The sequence below is a fragment of the Eptatretus burgeri genome, chromosome 4 (assembly GCF_056783735.1).
Source record: "Eptatretus burgeri isolate ZD-2024b chromosome 4, Ebu_testis_v1, whole genome shotgun sequence".
Lineage (NCBI taxonomy): Eukaryota > Metazoa > Chordata > Myxini > Myxiniformes > Myxinidae > Eptatretus > Eptatretus burgeri.
This window is the reverse complement of record NC_140964.1, coordinates 62,264,028-62,280,250: the sequence shown is the minus strand read 5'-3', so window position 1 is coordinate 62,280,250 and position 16,223 is coordinate 62,264,028. Positions and strand designations below refer to the sequence as shown.

The following is a 16,223-nucleotide window of genomic DNA, read 5'->3' as shown; positions in this document are numbered from 1 at the left end:
TGAGCTGATGGACCATTTGCCTGCATCAGTTGGAGAGAAGAGTGTTTCCTAAGAAAATTGAGGTAAGTGTTGTGTTTGTATCATCAATGCTTTTTAACTAATCGCTTGGCTGTTGTGGCGCCTAAGATAGGACCAGTCATACTAAACACCACACGGAGACATCTGGAGACACTTTTTATTTTTTTGGCAAATTAACACTTTTTAAGCAGTTCCAAAACTGCTGCTAAGCTCAATTTTGTCGTTTAAATTTTGAAATTCGGCTCTGGTTAAGAGATTTTAGAGCTTATCGTATTGTAGTTGCAATTAAATAAAAGGCACAAACACAACCCAGAGATGCCCGGAGAGTTGTGAGGGGAGAGAGTGTTTTATGAGGAGGTTAAGCATGAGGGGAGGATAAGGGAAGGCAGCGCAAAAAAAATTCAGGTAAAGAATAAAATTTTGAAGAAAAAAGTTGGATTAATTTGGATTTGAAAAAATTGCTCTGTCATGCCCATAAGCCAATGTCGTATGTAGTGATGTGAAAGGTAATCCACACTAATAAATGTCATTGTGTGAGTGTGTGTGTGTGTGTGTGAGTGTGTGTGTGTGTGTGTGTGAGTGTGTGTGAGTGTGTGTGTCTCCTCCATAACCCCAAAACCATGAAACCTAGCGACCTGAAACTTTGCATGCATACGAAGGGAACTCCGAGGAAGTGCATGAGTGAATATTGGGTGTTTGGGTTAATTTAAACACTCCTTTTGAAGATAATTAACAGCCTTATTTAATTATATACTTTATCGGGCGCATCCTCAGCCACCTCACTCTCTGTGGGGTCTTTAGGTGCATCCTGAGTTACCTCGCTGAGGTCTGAAGCCACCATTTTTTTTGACCTGCTCAACCATGCCTTGACTTGGAGCAGGCTACAACGATTTCTTTCGAACAGTTTTTTTTTCACTTTCCTCACTCGTTATCGAATGCCTGATCGTTGTACCTACGAATTGCTGGATACATTGCAATGCTTATAAATGCCCGGAGACACCAACGTTCGTGCCTTTATTTAATTTCTGCACAAGCCATAACCTCAAGAATCTCTTAAACTAAGCTGAATTCCAAAATTTAAGCCCCAGAATTGAACTTAAGCAGCAGTTCTGACTGCTAAAAAACAAGTTTTAATTTGTTCAATTCGGACACATTTGACATTTTGGCGTCTCCATTTTAATGTGACGGATCGGCGATGGTCATCACTTGCCAAGCCAGCTGTTCCATATCAAACGTTTAGTTGAAGTGTTTCCTTGGGTGCTTATGCCACTTGGTGAGTGCTGCACAAGCTGCTTCGTTGTTCATTTTGGTAAAAGTACCCGTGCTTTCAATATAACACATCGATTGAAAGTACATTTCTGCCTTTATTGGGCCCTGTAGTGCTGTGCAATTCATGCCTTGGAGGTGTCTCATCCGCTAAAAATGTGCAATTTTATTTTTACAGGACATCACTTTGTTTAGCCATTTTGCGTGATCTGCTCTCATAATCCACCCCTCACGTCGATATCAATACATCTATCTATAATTCCAGCAATCTGTGTGTGTGTGTGTGTGTGTGTGTGTGTGTGTGTGTGTGTGTGTGTGTGTGTGTGTGTGTGTGTGTGTGTGTGTGTGTGTGTGTCTGTGACTGCTGTTTCTTGACAACCACTGGTCCGATCTAATTGAAACTTGCCAGGTATATTGCTGGGGACCTGAGTATGTGCCTTTTCAAGGTTTCATATTAATCGGACAAGTGGTTCCCAAGTTATGGCCAAGTTATAGCGCGTTCCCCATTACGGGTTACAACGTACGGACTTCCGGATGGTGATGACTTACTGTATTTCAATAATTTTTCGATTTCTGATGCGCATTTATAGATAAACACAATGCCCCAATTCAGTCGTCGTTTACGAGAGTGAAGGAACGGCCTGTGTGGTTGTTTGAAAGTATTTTTGTTTGTTTTTTTTGCACGTACGACCACTCACATATGGCCACGCACATACAGGCACGCGAGAGTGAAGGAACTGCCTGTGTGGTTGTTTGAAAGTTTTTTTTGTTTGGTTTTTTTGCACGTACGACCGCTCATGTATGGCCATGCACATACGGGCACATGAGAGTGAAGGAACGGCCTGTGTGGTTGTTGTTTCTGGCACGCGGTTTGAAAGTTTTTTTTTTTTCCTTGCACGTACGGCCACGCACGTACGGGCACGCACTAGTATGAAAAAAAGCAATAAGGTCCATCCGACCACGTGTTTGCCATGTTCATTCTGGCTGTGAAAGCATAGACTGCCATTTTGTGTTTGTGATTTGATAGATTTTTCAATTTAATTTTGCTGATTTCCCACTTGAATTCCTCTTTCAAAGAAGTCTGTTTTAAGGTAAATCTTTGTGTTTGTCATTTTTAGATACTTTATACGTGTGTACTTTTGCACGTGTGTGTATGTATATAAACTGTATTACCATAACGGCACTTGGCAGTGGTGTGGTGTGTGTGTGTGTGTGTGTGTGTGTGTGTGTGTGTGTGTGTGTGTGTGTGTGTGTGTGTGTGTGTGTTGTTGGTTGTTATCTCCATATGTGGGTTTCAAAAGGTGGAACTGAGCCCTCCCATGTTTCGAACTATCCACGTGTGTGTGTGTGTGTGTGTGTGTGTGTGTGTGTGTCTGTGTGTGTGTGTGTGTGTGTGTGTGTGTGTGTGTGTGTGTGTGTGTGTGTGTGTGTGTGTGTGTGTTGTTGGTTGTTATCTCCATATGTGGGTTTCAAAAGGTGGAACTGAGCCCTCCCATGTTTCGAACTATCCACGTGTGTGTGTGTGTGTGTGTGTGTGTGTGTGTGTGTGTGTGTGTGTGTGTGTGTGTGTGTGTGTTCAGTCATGAAGTATAACATGTCATTCTCTTTGATAACTCACCCCACCTCTCCCCCCCCCCTTTTCTCTCTCTCTGTCTCTGTCTCTGTCTCTCTATCTCTATCTCTATCTCTATCTCTCTTTCTGGCTCTCTCTCTCTCTCTGTCTCTCTGTCTCTCTGTCTCTCTCTCTCTCTCTCTCTCTCTCTCTCTCTGTCTCTCTGTCTCTCTCTCTCTCTGTCTCTGTCTCTCTGTCTCTGTCTCTGTCTCTGTCTCTGTCTCTGTCTCTGTCTCTGTCTCTGTCTCTGTCTCTCTCTGTCTCTCTCTCTCTCTCTCTCTCTCTCTCGCTCTATCTCTCTCTCTCTGGCTCTCTCTCTCTCTCTCTCTCTGGCTCTCTCTCTCTCTCTCTGGCTCTCTCTCTCTGGCTCTCTCTCTCTGGCTCTCTCTCTCTGGCTCTCTCTCTCTGGCTCTCTCTCTCTCTCTCTCTCTCTCTCTCTCTCTCTCTCTCTCTCTCTCTCTCTCTCTCTCTCTCTCTCCATCCTCGCACTCCTCCCTCCTGCAGTGTACAAGCAATGTTTGGTGAGGCATCGCTCTCCTCTCCCCCCTTCCTCACTCCTTTCCCCTTCCGAGCTCCTGTTCCTCACCCCCTTCGAGCTTCCCATCCCTTCTCCCTCCCTCCCTCTCCTCCCTTCTCCCTCCCTCTCCTCCCTTCTCCCTCCCCTCCGTCCTCTCTCTCTCTCCCATCCTCCTCTTTCCCCCTCTCCTTCATATCCCCACCAGCGATGTGACGGGTTGTATTTGTTCGTATTAAATGATCCTCGACAACATTCCTTCGTGTTTATAGTGAAGTGTTTTAGGCTCCCACAAATAAAATAAATATATATAAAAAATTTTTGATTTCTTCAAAATGCCAGCAGGATTAGAACAGCATCGGGCAACGCCGGGTACCACATCTTATATATGAAATGTTATCACATTGTGGAATGTTTCTTTTGTGTCCGGTCTATAGTGGATGATGAGTGATTGTGCATGAATATCCATCTGTGACGTCACGACATAAACCGACGTGATAATCGCACTCATGGTTGAGTCTCGTACATCGATGTTTTATCGTTTGGAGGGCCTGAGCCAGTGAGTCGCCTGGAGAATGACTAACGGTTCAAGGACGCGCCTTGTCCGACGGACCGTCCACGAGTCGATCATGATGTCGAGCTGTCCTGTCGCGGTGGAGACGAATCGAGACGGCAGCTGGTCCTGAATATCAAGAACATTGATGAAGATGCATTAACTGTTGTATCATTCAAGCACTTATTGGTGTCATATTTTGGTTTTATATTTCTTTCTTTCTGAAATCCACATCCATCATTCACATCATCCGGTGCTACAAATTTGCGCTGAAACCAATTCATCATTTATTTTCAAGATTGGTTATTAATTAGCATTTTAATTATCGTCCAGATCGTATCTGCTCGGAGGCTCATGATCCGTGAAGTCTCGTGGGGGGCAGCTGTGGCAGTTGTAGACCAGTGACAACCAACCAAACGTGCCTCGGATGTCTTCTCAGTGCGTGTCTTCAACGCGATTCGTCTGTTCGGATACAGTCTGTGTGTTTTAAAAAGGGTCTGTGCACACGACCACCCTGCTGAGCGAAGGGGTCTGGACCTTCCAAGCGCCATCATGTCCTCTCGGAGTCCTCGTGCGCGGCACGTGACGTGCTCCCATCATGGACCATGGTTAGGCGTCCGTGCCTTGGGACAGTTAGTTGCTGAATACATCTCTCGGGTGTGAGAGGAGCCCTCTGATTGGCAGAGAAAAGCCATATTGCGATCAATACGAGGTGAGGGGTTCAGTATTTGCTGTAAACGAACCACCTCGTTTTGGACCAGTAAGATGGACGTCTGGTCTCTAGCATTCTTCCGGGTTCTGTGCTGAACAAGAAGAGGGCAAGTTGAGGATCAAACGACGAAAAGAATGGGAAATGGAAACGGAAAACCCTTCCATTTTGTACTCGCTAAGGGCCTGAGGGGAGAGAGTGTTCGAGTTAGGGAAGGAAAATCTATTTGGTTTGAGTGCTGGTGGTGGACAAGAGTTTCAATTATGGAGAGAGATGAATCGTCGAGTGAAAAGGAAACTTTTTGAAGACTCGGGGGCCCGTTGGTCCATGTCCATTGGACCAAATTTTCATTGGTCTTCATGGCCTCATCGGCGTTTTTGCTCGTCTGAACAAAAACAATAGGTTTCCCAGCCTGGAAGCTTTGGGACCATAATAACTAGAAGGGCACTCGGTAGAGCAGATACCTCCACCACACAATGTCTGATCCATGGGAACATATCAGGCCCAACACATTTGTGAAATATCATGCTATATAGTACTACATCGTTTTTGGCCCGATCTATCAATGTTGAAGAATCACTTTTAAAATTCTGGTAGCCGGATCTGGATCCGGATCTTCACCAAAATATAATCAGTTCGTCCTCCTCACACACTCAACCTGTCCACCAACTTTCATCCAGATCCGTCAACAACTTTTTTGAGATATCCTGCACACAGACAAACAAAAAACAGACAGAAAGGGGTGAAAACATAACCTCCTTCACCTTCGGGGGCATAATAATTCGAGGTCTTGATGGTTTAAAGGGTCTTGGGAATCTTAAAAGGTCTTCAAAGGTCGAAGGGGTCTCGGTACTCGAAAGGGTCAAAAGGAACATTCCAACACTACGTAATTAATTAATTGGTTCACGGGCGCCAGCAGTGACCACTATTTTCGTTGTGTCTGTGTGTCTGTCTGTCTGTTTGTCTGTTTGTGACTCTCTCCAGAGCATAGCTCCGTGACGTTTGATGCGATCTTGATGAAACTTGGACACAAGCTAGATATCATGGTCTCGTTGTGTCTTTTTGTATGAGGGGCGTCCCACGCCCCTTGTGGGTGGAGCCACGCCCACTTGAATTTTTTTTCTCGCAATTTCATTTCCTCGAAGCTGTGCGTAATGTCCATAAGTACAACATATAAAAAAAATCCGATTTCATTTGTTCAATTTTGATGGAAGAGATAGGTTTTTACGGTAGGGCTTCCTCAAAAACTTCCACTAACTCAATTGTACCTGTCATGGCATTGTTTAATAATGTCCGCAAACCATCCTCACCTCCCCGCTAGTAGCTTCCTTTTTCTGAATCCTCAACAGGGCTGTTTATTAAGTATCCATATGGTGAATTTTTAAAATTACCTTCCTCTCCCCACCCCTTCTATTCTCTCCCCCTCCCACTCTCTCCCCTCCCACCCCTTCAACTCTCTCCCCTCCCACTCCTTCAACTCTCTCCCCTCCCACTTCTTCAACTCTCTCCCCCTCTCACTCTCTCCCCTCCCACTCTCTCCCCCACCCTCTCTCTCCCCTCTCACTCTCTCCCCTCTCACTCTTTCTCTTCTCACTCTCTCCCCTCCCACCCCTTCAACTCTCTCCCCCTCTCACTCTCTCCCCCTCTCACTCTCTCCCCTCTCACTCTCTCCCCTCCCACCCCTTCAACTCTCTCTCGCCCTCTCACTCTCTCCCCCTCTCACTCTCTCCCCTCCTACTCTCTCCACCTCTCACTCTCTCCCCTCCCACCCCTTCAACTCTCTCCCCCCTTCACACTCTCTCCCCTCCCACTCTCTCCCCCCTCTCACTCTCTCCCCTCTCACCCCTTCAACTCTCTCCCCTCTCACTCTCTCCCCTCTCACTCTCTCCCCCTCCCACCCCTTCAACTCTCTCCCCTCTCACTCTCTCCCCTCTCACTCTCTCCCTCCCACTCTCTCTCCCTCTCACTCTCTCCCCTCCAACCCCTTCAACTCTCTCCCCTCCCACTCCTTCAACTCTCTCCCCCTCTCACTCTCTCCCCCTCCCACTCTCTCCCCTCCCTCTCTCTCCACCTCTCACTCTCTCCCCTCTCACTCTTTCTCCTCTCACTCTCTCCCCTCCCACCCCTTCAACTCTCTCCCTCTCACTCTCTCCCCTTCTCACTATCTCCCCTCCCACTCTCTCCCCTCTCACTCTCTCCCCCTCTCACCCCTTCAACTCTCTCCCCCTCTCACCCCTTCCACTCTCTCCCTGACCTGACCTCCTGACCTCCCCACCTCACCTCCTTCATCCACCCTACCTCACCTCCTCCCCCACCCCACCTCAGCTTTGAACGCAACTGAGATTGTGGATCCACCGATGGGAGAGTCTCTAGGATAGAAGGGTCGAAACCTCGATGACCCCACAACTGGTGATCTGGATATTCATTGAATCAGGCATTCAATAAATTAGAACTTCAGACCTTTCTCTCCTGCCATCCATCCTTCCTTCTCTGAATTATTTATTTTTCATCTTCACATTACATAAACCGCCTCACCCCCTCCCCCTCACCCAGCAACGTCGTTATTTGTCCTTTACCGGTTTCACTGGACTGTAGATCGGTCATCCGTCCATCCGTCTGTCCCACCTGTAGTTTTTCAGACTTTTCCCATTACCCGTTAACATCGTCAACTGAAATTGGTACATGGCTCTATTGTGACGTCACAGAACAAGTTTGAGCTTCAGGATGTTTCGTCAATTTTTAGATCCTCGTGGAGGATCTCTAAGTCTCACTCACATTGTTGTTCTTCATCTTCTTCTTGTGGACTTTTTTGTTTCACAGCCAACAGTTTTCATCGAAACTTCCTGAAACTTGGCGTATATATGTAAAAATACCCTGCGCAGACAGTAACCATCTCCGATTTTGAAAATTCCTCCGAGAAAAAAAAGTTATGACGTCAAAATATCTCCGCTAATGGAAATCGCCGAAAAAATTATCTCCGAAACTAGACAAGCTTTTTGAATTCTGTTTGCGGGAATCGAACAGGGCATTAGCAGAGATGAATTACTGCACATATGATACATCACTATGACGTCATATCAATTTTTATGACGTCATTCCTATTTTTTGACATTTTTTTGTTTCACAACCCAGAGTTTTCATCGGATCTTCGTGAAACTTGCCATGCATATGCAGAAAGCCCACACGCAGACAGTAACCATCCCCGATTTTGGAAATTCTTCCTGGAAAAAAAGTTGACGTCATAATATCGCCGCTAATGGAAATCGCCTGTACCATTATCTCCGAAACTAGTCAAGCTGTTTGAATTTTGTTTGCGGGAATCAAGCCGGGCATTAGCACAGATAATAATTTATCGCAAACCTGATACATCCCAATGACGTCATATTACGTTTTATGACGTCATCATTAAGAGATCGAGGATCTTAGCTCATTTGAGCTTGTTCACAGAGTTCTGTCTTTTTATGGACTTAGAAAGTATCACATCGGTGGGGGACATGTGTTGTCAAGCAATTCTCGTCAACACTGATATTGGTTGAGACTTTGAGTGTCGGGCCTTGCGCACCTGTTGCCCCTCCCGCCCCCCCCCCACACCCTGTTGTTGATATCTGCTCTCCTGTGTTGTGTGGAAATGGATCTTCTCATGAGCCTTGACGTCCATATCAAAACCAACCTTGGCTTTGATAGACCATTGACTGTCCGTCATTCCTTTCCAGCTTATATAGAAGCATACAGGTGACCACGAGTTCAAACTTTAGGACCATTCTGTGCAGTGGCCACAACACCTTGGTCGAACAATTTTGTGTAGAGACGCCTCCTTCGACCACAATAACAATGTACCCAGCATTGTTTACTTGTGGTTTAATGTCGACGATAATGAATAATAATAATAATCATACGAGGTTTCGGTTGAGGGGAGGTAACCTGCCGCGCTGCCTAGAAAGCCGTTATATACACCCCGCGTGGGCCGCCGACGGTGATCCACCTGCCGTGCTTGCTCACCTGAGAAGGTGAGAGAAAAGAGGAGCAAGGGTTAAAGGAAAAGCTACAGTCGTGAGCACGTCGCTCCTGATTGTTTGTCTGACTGTCTGAGGGTGAAGTTTGTACTTTGTTTCACATCAAAGCAAATGATACGGATTCCACAAACAAACGTTTTCGTGCACACATCGATTCACCTGCGAGATTAATATTAGTTTATTTACTATTAAATGAAAGTTCCGTTCACATCTATTTTACCTGCGTGTAATATAAGGTTTGTCATTGTGTGCTGATATATAATTTATTATTTTGTTGTATTTAATGACGTCACGCCCCAAAACCTCAATATCTTCCCATCTCTCCTGGAAGGGGGGGCCGAAGGGGGGTTGGGGGGGGTGTGTTACCGAATTAAAAAAAAAAATTAATGTGTAAACACAACCCGTTCGTACGAGGGTAACCAACCTTGAATACCTGGTAGATGGTATCGGTGGGAGGGTAAACCATGTCACACTACCTCACCGCGAGGGAGAACTCGTTCGTCCCTCCCCCCCCCGCCAACCGGAATGGTACATTCCAGTGATGAAGGCAGGGCGAATGTGGGGTGTTGTGTCCGCGCCGGTCCGCATGACTGGTGTTCGGTAACGGTCGGTGTGAAGGTGAAGCGGCTAACGGGGCGATGACCCGACGGTTCTTTAGGAAAGTTTGATGGAAACGCAAAGAGTAAACGGAACATCTTTAGCCGCCACTCCGAGCGCTCCGGTGTAGACCTTCGCACTTCCAGGTAAAGGGGTTTCTTCCGGTCGGTGCGCAGATCTCCGTGTGATGGTCTTGTTCAGATCTCCGTGTGATGGTCTTGTTCAGATCTCTCCGTGTGATGGTCTTGTTCAGATCCGTCCCTGTGATGGTCTTGTTCAGATCTCCGTGTGATGGTCTTGTTCAGATCTCTCCGTGTGATGGTCTTGTTCAGATCTCTCCGTGTGATGGTCTTGTTCAGATCTGTCCGTGTGATGGTCTTGTTCAGATCTCTCCGTGTGATGGTCTTGTTCAGATCTCCGTGTGATGGTCTTGTTCAGATCTGTCCGTGTGATGGTCTTGTTCAGATCTGTCCCTGTGATGGTCTTGTTCAGATCTCTCCGTGTGATGGTCTTGTTCAGATCTCCGTGTGATGGTCTTGTTCAGATCTCTCCGTGTGATGGTCTTGTTCAGATCTGTCCATGTGATGGTCTTGTTCAGATCTCTCCGTGTGATGGTCTTGTTCAGATCTCCGTGTGATGGTCTTGTTCAGATCTCTCCGTGTGATGGTCTTGTTCAGATCTCTCCGTGTGATGGTCTTGTTCAGATCTGTCCATGTGATGGTCTTGTTCAGATCTCTCCGTGTGATGGTCTTGTTCAGATCTCCGTGTGATGGTCTTGTTCAGATCTGTCCATGTGATGGTCTTGTTCAGATCTCTCCGTGTGATGGTCTTGTTCAGATCTCTCCGTGTCCCTGTCTAACACCGGTCATCTCGTGTAACGGGGGGTCTGGTTCACACCGTTTTCGAGGGTCTCTGTTCCAAATGGCTCACTGTGCTTCGGACACGATTTCATGCTGTCTGTCTCTGTCTCATCATCCGTGGACACTTCTTTCTCATTGCCAGTACTCGCTGAAGTCTGTCCGAGCATTCCAACCATGACGACGAGCAAGGACGGTGTGCAGTCGTCTCAAGAGCAGGTATACAATGTGCACGCACTCTCCCTGCACTGTTCACAATCTGCCCACGCTCTACCTGCACTGACTGCACTCTGTCGGCGCTCTCCATGCACTGTCTGCACCCTCCCTACACTGTCCACACTCTCCCTGCACTGACCAAACTCTGTCCATGCTCTCCCTGCATTGTCCACACTCTCCCTGCACTGTCCGCGCCCTCCCTGCACTGACCGAACTCTGTCCATGCTCTCCCTGCATTGTCCGCACTCTCCCTGCACTGTCCGCACCCTCCCTGCACTGACCGAACTCTGTCCATGCTCTCCCTGCACTGTCCGCACTCTCCCTGCACTGACCGCACTCTGTCCGCGCTCTCCCTGCACTGTCCACACTCTGTCCATACTCTCCCTGCATTGTCCGCACTCTGTCCGCACTCTCCCTGCATTGTCCGCGCCCTCCCTGCACTGACCGAACTCTGTCCATGCTCTCCCTGCATTGTCCGCGCCCTCCCTGCACTGTCCACACTCTGTCCACGCTCTCCCTGCATTGTCCGTGCCCTCCCTGCACTGTCCGCACTCTGTCCGTGCCCTCCCTGCACTGACCGCACTCTGTCCATGCTCTCCCTGCACTGACCGCACTCTGTCCATGCTCTCCCTGCACTGACCGCACTCTGTCCACGCTCTCCCTGCACTGACCGCACTCTGTCCACGCTCTCCCTGCACTGACCGCACTCTGTCCACGCTCTCCCTGCACTGTCCGCACTCTGTCCACGCTCTCCCTACATTGTCCGCGCCCTCCCTGCATTGTCCGCACTCTGCCCACGCTCTCCCTGCACTGACCGCACTCTGTCCACGCTCTCCCTGCACTGACCGCACTCTGCCCACGCTCTCCCTGCACTGACCGCACTCTGTCCACGCTCTCCCTGCACTGACCGCACTCTGCCCACGCTCTCCCTGCACTGACCGCACTCTGTCCACGCTCTCCCTGCACTGTCCGCACTCTGTCCACGCTCTCCCTACATTGTCCGCGCCCTCCCTGCATTGTCCGCACTCTGCCCACGCTCTCCCTGCACTGTTCGCACACTCCGTCCGCACTCACTCTCCCTGCACTCTTTACGCTTTCTCCCGACACGCTCCTCACACTCCGCTCCACCTGCAGCACCTCGGACAGCGCACTTTGACAGCCATCCGTGAGTTTGCCGCGATCGACGTGTCCACATTTCCATCAAACCGCAACGTTTATCACAATGAACGAACAATCCCTCAAATGTCCGCGAGTCATGAACGGCAGGACATTTCGGAGCAAAAACGATGAGACGATGTGTGTGCATCGTGCGTGTGTTTGGTGTTGTCTTTCTAATAGAATACACATTACTGGTCAGATGGGTCATCGATTATGGTGATGAAACTCCATTAAATGTTGCATTTCACAACCCAAACTTGTGTCTGAAGTGTTGGGTGTGATGTGTTGGAAAGTGTTTGCTTTGAGCCGCACAGTTCGGACCTGGTCCGTGGACCTCGATAAAGCGATGACGTCGTTTTTCAAACCTTCTCCACCTTCTCTTATATCATTCCAATGGTGTCCCAGTGCACTCGGCGTTGCTGGTCACATTCATTCTTGTTGGAGATGTGTTCATTCATTCATTCTTGTTGGTGTGTCCATTCATTCATTCTTGTTGGTGTGTTCGTGTATTCCACTTTGTGCTTTTGGCATGCAATGAGTGCATGGTTTTGTTGTGTGTGTGTGCGTGTGCACACGAGCGTGCGCAAATAACCAGATAACCAGGTGTACCCTTTCTGACATATCGGACACATTGGCTGGTGTGAGACGAGGGATTGGAATGAAGACTATCCGCGGATGTTTCCCTTCCCAAGTGGGATTTCCAAGCTGTTGTGGAACAGTACAGACGGACAGGATGGTACGGAGGTCATGCACTTACCAATGACCTTTGTCATCTGGGCTTGATCCCCGACCCCACTATAAACTGTCACCCAGGTGTTTCTCTTACAAGGCGTGTTGTATCAAAAGATGTGCTGTCCCTCAGATGGCCATAAAGCCGGGTGTCCTTTCTGCTATCGGCTGGTGGACGTTAAAGATCCCACGGTGTCGTTTGTGAAGAGGAGGCGAGTTATTGCCGGCACCCCAAACAAATTACTAATTCCTAAACAACTCACCTTCAGTCGCACCACAGGCCTCACCAGCCGGTTCGTGCCACACGTGGGCCAAGTTTATTTTTTATTTTTTTTCCCCTGCCGATCCCACAAAAGGTGCACAATATTGGGGTAGTAGTCGTAGTAGTGGTGGTGCTCAGTGGTATGTCGCATAAGTTGATACAAAGGGTGTTCCAAAGTGCTCTCGGAACGAGATGCTCACAAGTGTCCAAGAGACTCCAAGGTTTTTTTTCCCCCATTTATAAACACATGAGAAAAGAAATGTATTTCCTTACTCGTCCACACATATGGGAAAAAGAGAAATTTCAAAAAGTTTGTATTGGGTTATTGTGAATATGTCGTTCCGAGAACTTTTTGAAAGCCTCTCACGTCTGAATGATCGCGGCGTGGTACTCTTCCAGAGTGAGGATGCCATGACTACAAGCCAAGTAGTTCCTTCGCGAGTTGACGTGCTCTAAAATTCCACCTGTATTTGGAGTGAGACATTTCCACACTAATAATTATCAGCAGAAATGTTATAAATTGTATTTTGTGGTCACATGGTCGTGTATTGTACATAAAGCAAGCAGGATGACCAAGATATATGCACACTCACCTCCAAGCTATCTATCCTGGATTTGAATCCCTACCCAGGTAAAAAACTGTCCGCCCGGTGTTTCACAGGCGGGGTGATTCATCAATGCGTGTGCCGTCTCTTGGATGGATGTTAAGCGGCGTCCCGTCTGCCGGAATTAGTTGGTGGACGTTAAAGATCGCACGGTGTCCTTTTTGAAGAGAAGGCGAGCTATTGCCAGCACCATGGTACAAGTTCAAAATGGTTCAAGACAAAACGGTATTCCTGCCATAAATACCGCTGGGAAAGCAATGGCAAACCACCCAGATAACATTTGCCATGAAGCTGCTTCGGCAGCATCAACGTCCTGTAACAGAGAGTATGGTATGTCAGATTGCACATAATGTATTTGTGAGCGATAACAAAGCGTGTTTATACCTCTTTCTCATATTCCAGCTCACAATGAGTGAGTGCTTGTGCCAGGTTTGAAAATCCCAAGTTTGAATCCCACCTTTCATAGTAATTTGCCCGTTGTATCATTGAATGACCATTTCCATCACGGTTCGGTTATACGTACATTATACGTATTGACACCCTTAAACTTTTTTTCAAATAACTCACAATTTTCTCGAAAAATAAGTTAAAATTGACAAAAAGTATTTGGTCTCCACAATTCTTTATTTCACTGTTAATATTACAGAACCTTTGTTTTTGATTCAGAACTTAATATATCCTTTTAAATCAAGAAAATAAAAAGAAATGGCATTGACAAAATTATTGACACCCTCGACTTAATATTTGGTATCACAGCCTTTGGTCAAAATAACTGCAGTCAAGCACTTCCTCTCGCCATGAATGAGCTTCCTCCACCTCTCTACTGGCAGTTTGTCCCACTTTCTTGTGCAAACTGCTCCAGTTCTCCCAGATTTGAAGGGTGCCTTCTCCCAACTGCTGTTTCCAGATCTCCCCATAGGTGTTCAATGGGATTTAGATCTGGATTCATTGCTGGCCACCATAGAACAGTCCATTGCTTTGTGTTGAACCATTCCTGGGTGCTTTTTGAAGTGTGTGTTGGGGTCATTGTCCTGCTGCAAGACCCATGACTTTCGATGGAGACCCAGCTTTCTGACACTGGGTTGAACATTGCACTCCAAATGCCTTGGGGAAACTTCTGATTTCATTATGCCATGCACATATTCAAGGCACCCAGTGCCAGAGGCAGCACAGCAACCCCAAAACATCACTGAACCTCCTCCATGTTTGACTGTAAGGAAAGTGTTCTTTTCTTTGAAGGCTTCATTTTGTTTTCTGTGAACACAGTGGTGATGTGCTTTACCAAAAAGCTCTAATTTGGTCTCATCTGTCCACAGGACGTTCTCCCAGAAGGTTCTTGGCTTGTTCAGGTGTGTTTTGGCAAACTCCAGTCGGACTTTCTTATGTCTCTCTCAGCAGTGGGGTCCTCCTGGGTCTCCTATCGTAGAACCCACTTTCATCGAGTCTGCAACAGATGGTGCGAGTTGTAACTGTCATACCTTGTGTCTGAAGATCAGCTTGAATCTGTTTGGCAGTTGATCGAGATGCTTTCTCCACCATTTGAACACTCCTTCGCTGCAATCTTCGATCAGATTTTCTGTTGCGGCCACGTCCATGGAGGTTGGCTACAGTGCCATGGGCTTTAAACTTCCTGATAACATTGCGTATGCTGGACACAGGAACATCAAGGTTGCTGGAGATGGACTTGAAGCCTTGAGATTTCCTGTGCTTGGCTACAATCTTGTGTCTGACCTTCTCAGCAATTCTCTGCTTTTCTTTCTTTTCTCCATGCTCATTGCTGAACACACAGTGACACAAAACAGCAGAATGACTCATTTTCTCTATTCAAACTGACTGAGTAATTTTTATATTGCAGGCACCTGAAACTCACCACAGATAAGTTCGATTCCAAAGCAAAGGAAAATCACCTGCTTGAAATCTCATTATTTCTCACAACTTTAAAAAGGTGCCAATAATATTGTCCGGGCCATTTTAGGATTTGTGTGTGGAATAAGCTCAGATTTAGTAATTTTTTTTCAGCTTTTTTGTTTCGTTCCACTGTAAACCAAAGAAATACAAACGCGGACACCAAAAGATTTAATTAATTTCAACAATTTTCTGGAAGAAATGGTGGATTATTTGAAAAACGTGCAAGGGCGCCATCATTTTTTGGCCATGACAGTACATTTTGTATGACCCGTACGAGCCATGCTGTCCATGAAAATTACCATTCCTTAAGGCCCAGTCACACCTTGACGTTTTAGCCAGCTCATGCCGATTTTTGAAAAATTTGTCTAAAACGCTGGCACACGTCGAATACGTTATGGGTAAGTTTTGGAAACATTGAGAGCACGCTGAAAAACACTGCCATACGTCGTAGTACGCTGGCTTTCATCGTTGTACTTTGCGGTTGTCCTCAAATTTTAGCACGCTTGAAATTTTACGACGTATGCCAGCGTATGACTCACAAGTTTCCGCTACGTTGACCATAAGTTGTAGGCACGGTCTGCGATCGTTGACACATGTCGACACACGTTAATTTTAAGTTAATCGTAAGTCAAAACACGTCGAGGTAATGTTTAGCGTACCCGAAACTTATTTCTAACCTATGAGTAACATGTTCTAGGCACGTTACGCGATCTTTGACACACGTCCACACACGTTACTCATAAGTCGAAACGCGTCAAGGTAATGGTTCGCGTCAGTGTTCCAGACTCCCTGGTTTTTTTTTTGGTTTTTTTCTTCGGTATGACGGTGATGTTGACACTTCGATTTCTAGTGCGGTTATGATTTAAATCGTTAAGTGGCAGCCTATTAATTACATTATATTATAACCGCACTAGAAATCGAAGTGTCAACATCACCGTCATACCGAAGAAAAAAACCAGGGAGTCTGGAACACTGACGCGAACCATTACCTCAACGTGTTTCGACTTATGAGTAACTTACAAGTAACTTTTGTCGACGTGTGCCAACGATCGCGTAATGTGCGTACAACTTATTCCCATCGCATGCGGAACGTGTGAGGCATACGGCAAGTACGTCATAAAAATTTTAACACGTTTAAAATTTCAAGACGTACTCCACTTACTACGACGTATGATAGCATACTTAAGCGTTCTATTCACGTATACC

General features: G+C 46.8%; 1 protein-coding gene across 5 annotated transcripts in view; it reads left to right on the top strand.

The window, feature by feature from the left end:
- LOC147028193 (inactive dipeptidyl peptidase 10-like) overlaps positions 1–16,223 on the top strand; it is a 504,934-nt gene that overhangs the window by 277,261 nt on the left and 211,450 nt on the right. The window contains exons 1-2 of one of the 5 annotated variants that reach the window (XM_085878343.1): positions 8,636–8,679; positions 10,285–10,358. The exons of 2 other annotated variants lie outside the window; for them this stretch is intronic. In XM_085878343.1, coding sequence (XP_085734469.1) covers positions 10,317–10,358 — 42 coding nt within the window. In that variant the 5' untranslated portion in view covers positions 8,636–8,679; positions 10,285–10,316. Of the gene's footprint in view, positions 1–8,635; positions 8,680–9,222; positions 9,429–10,284; positions 10,359–16,223 lie in introns of those variants that run through there. 2 more of the 5 variants (XM_085878342.1, XM_085878345.1) reach the window with 2 other exon arrangements.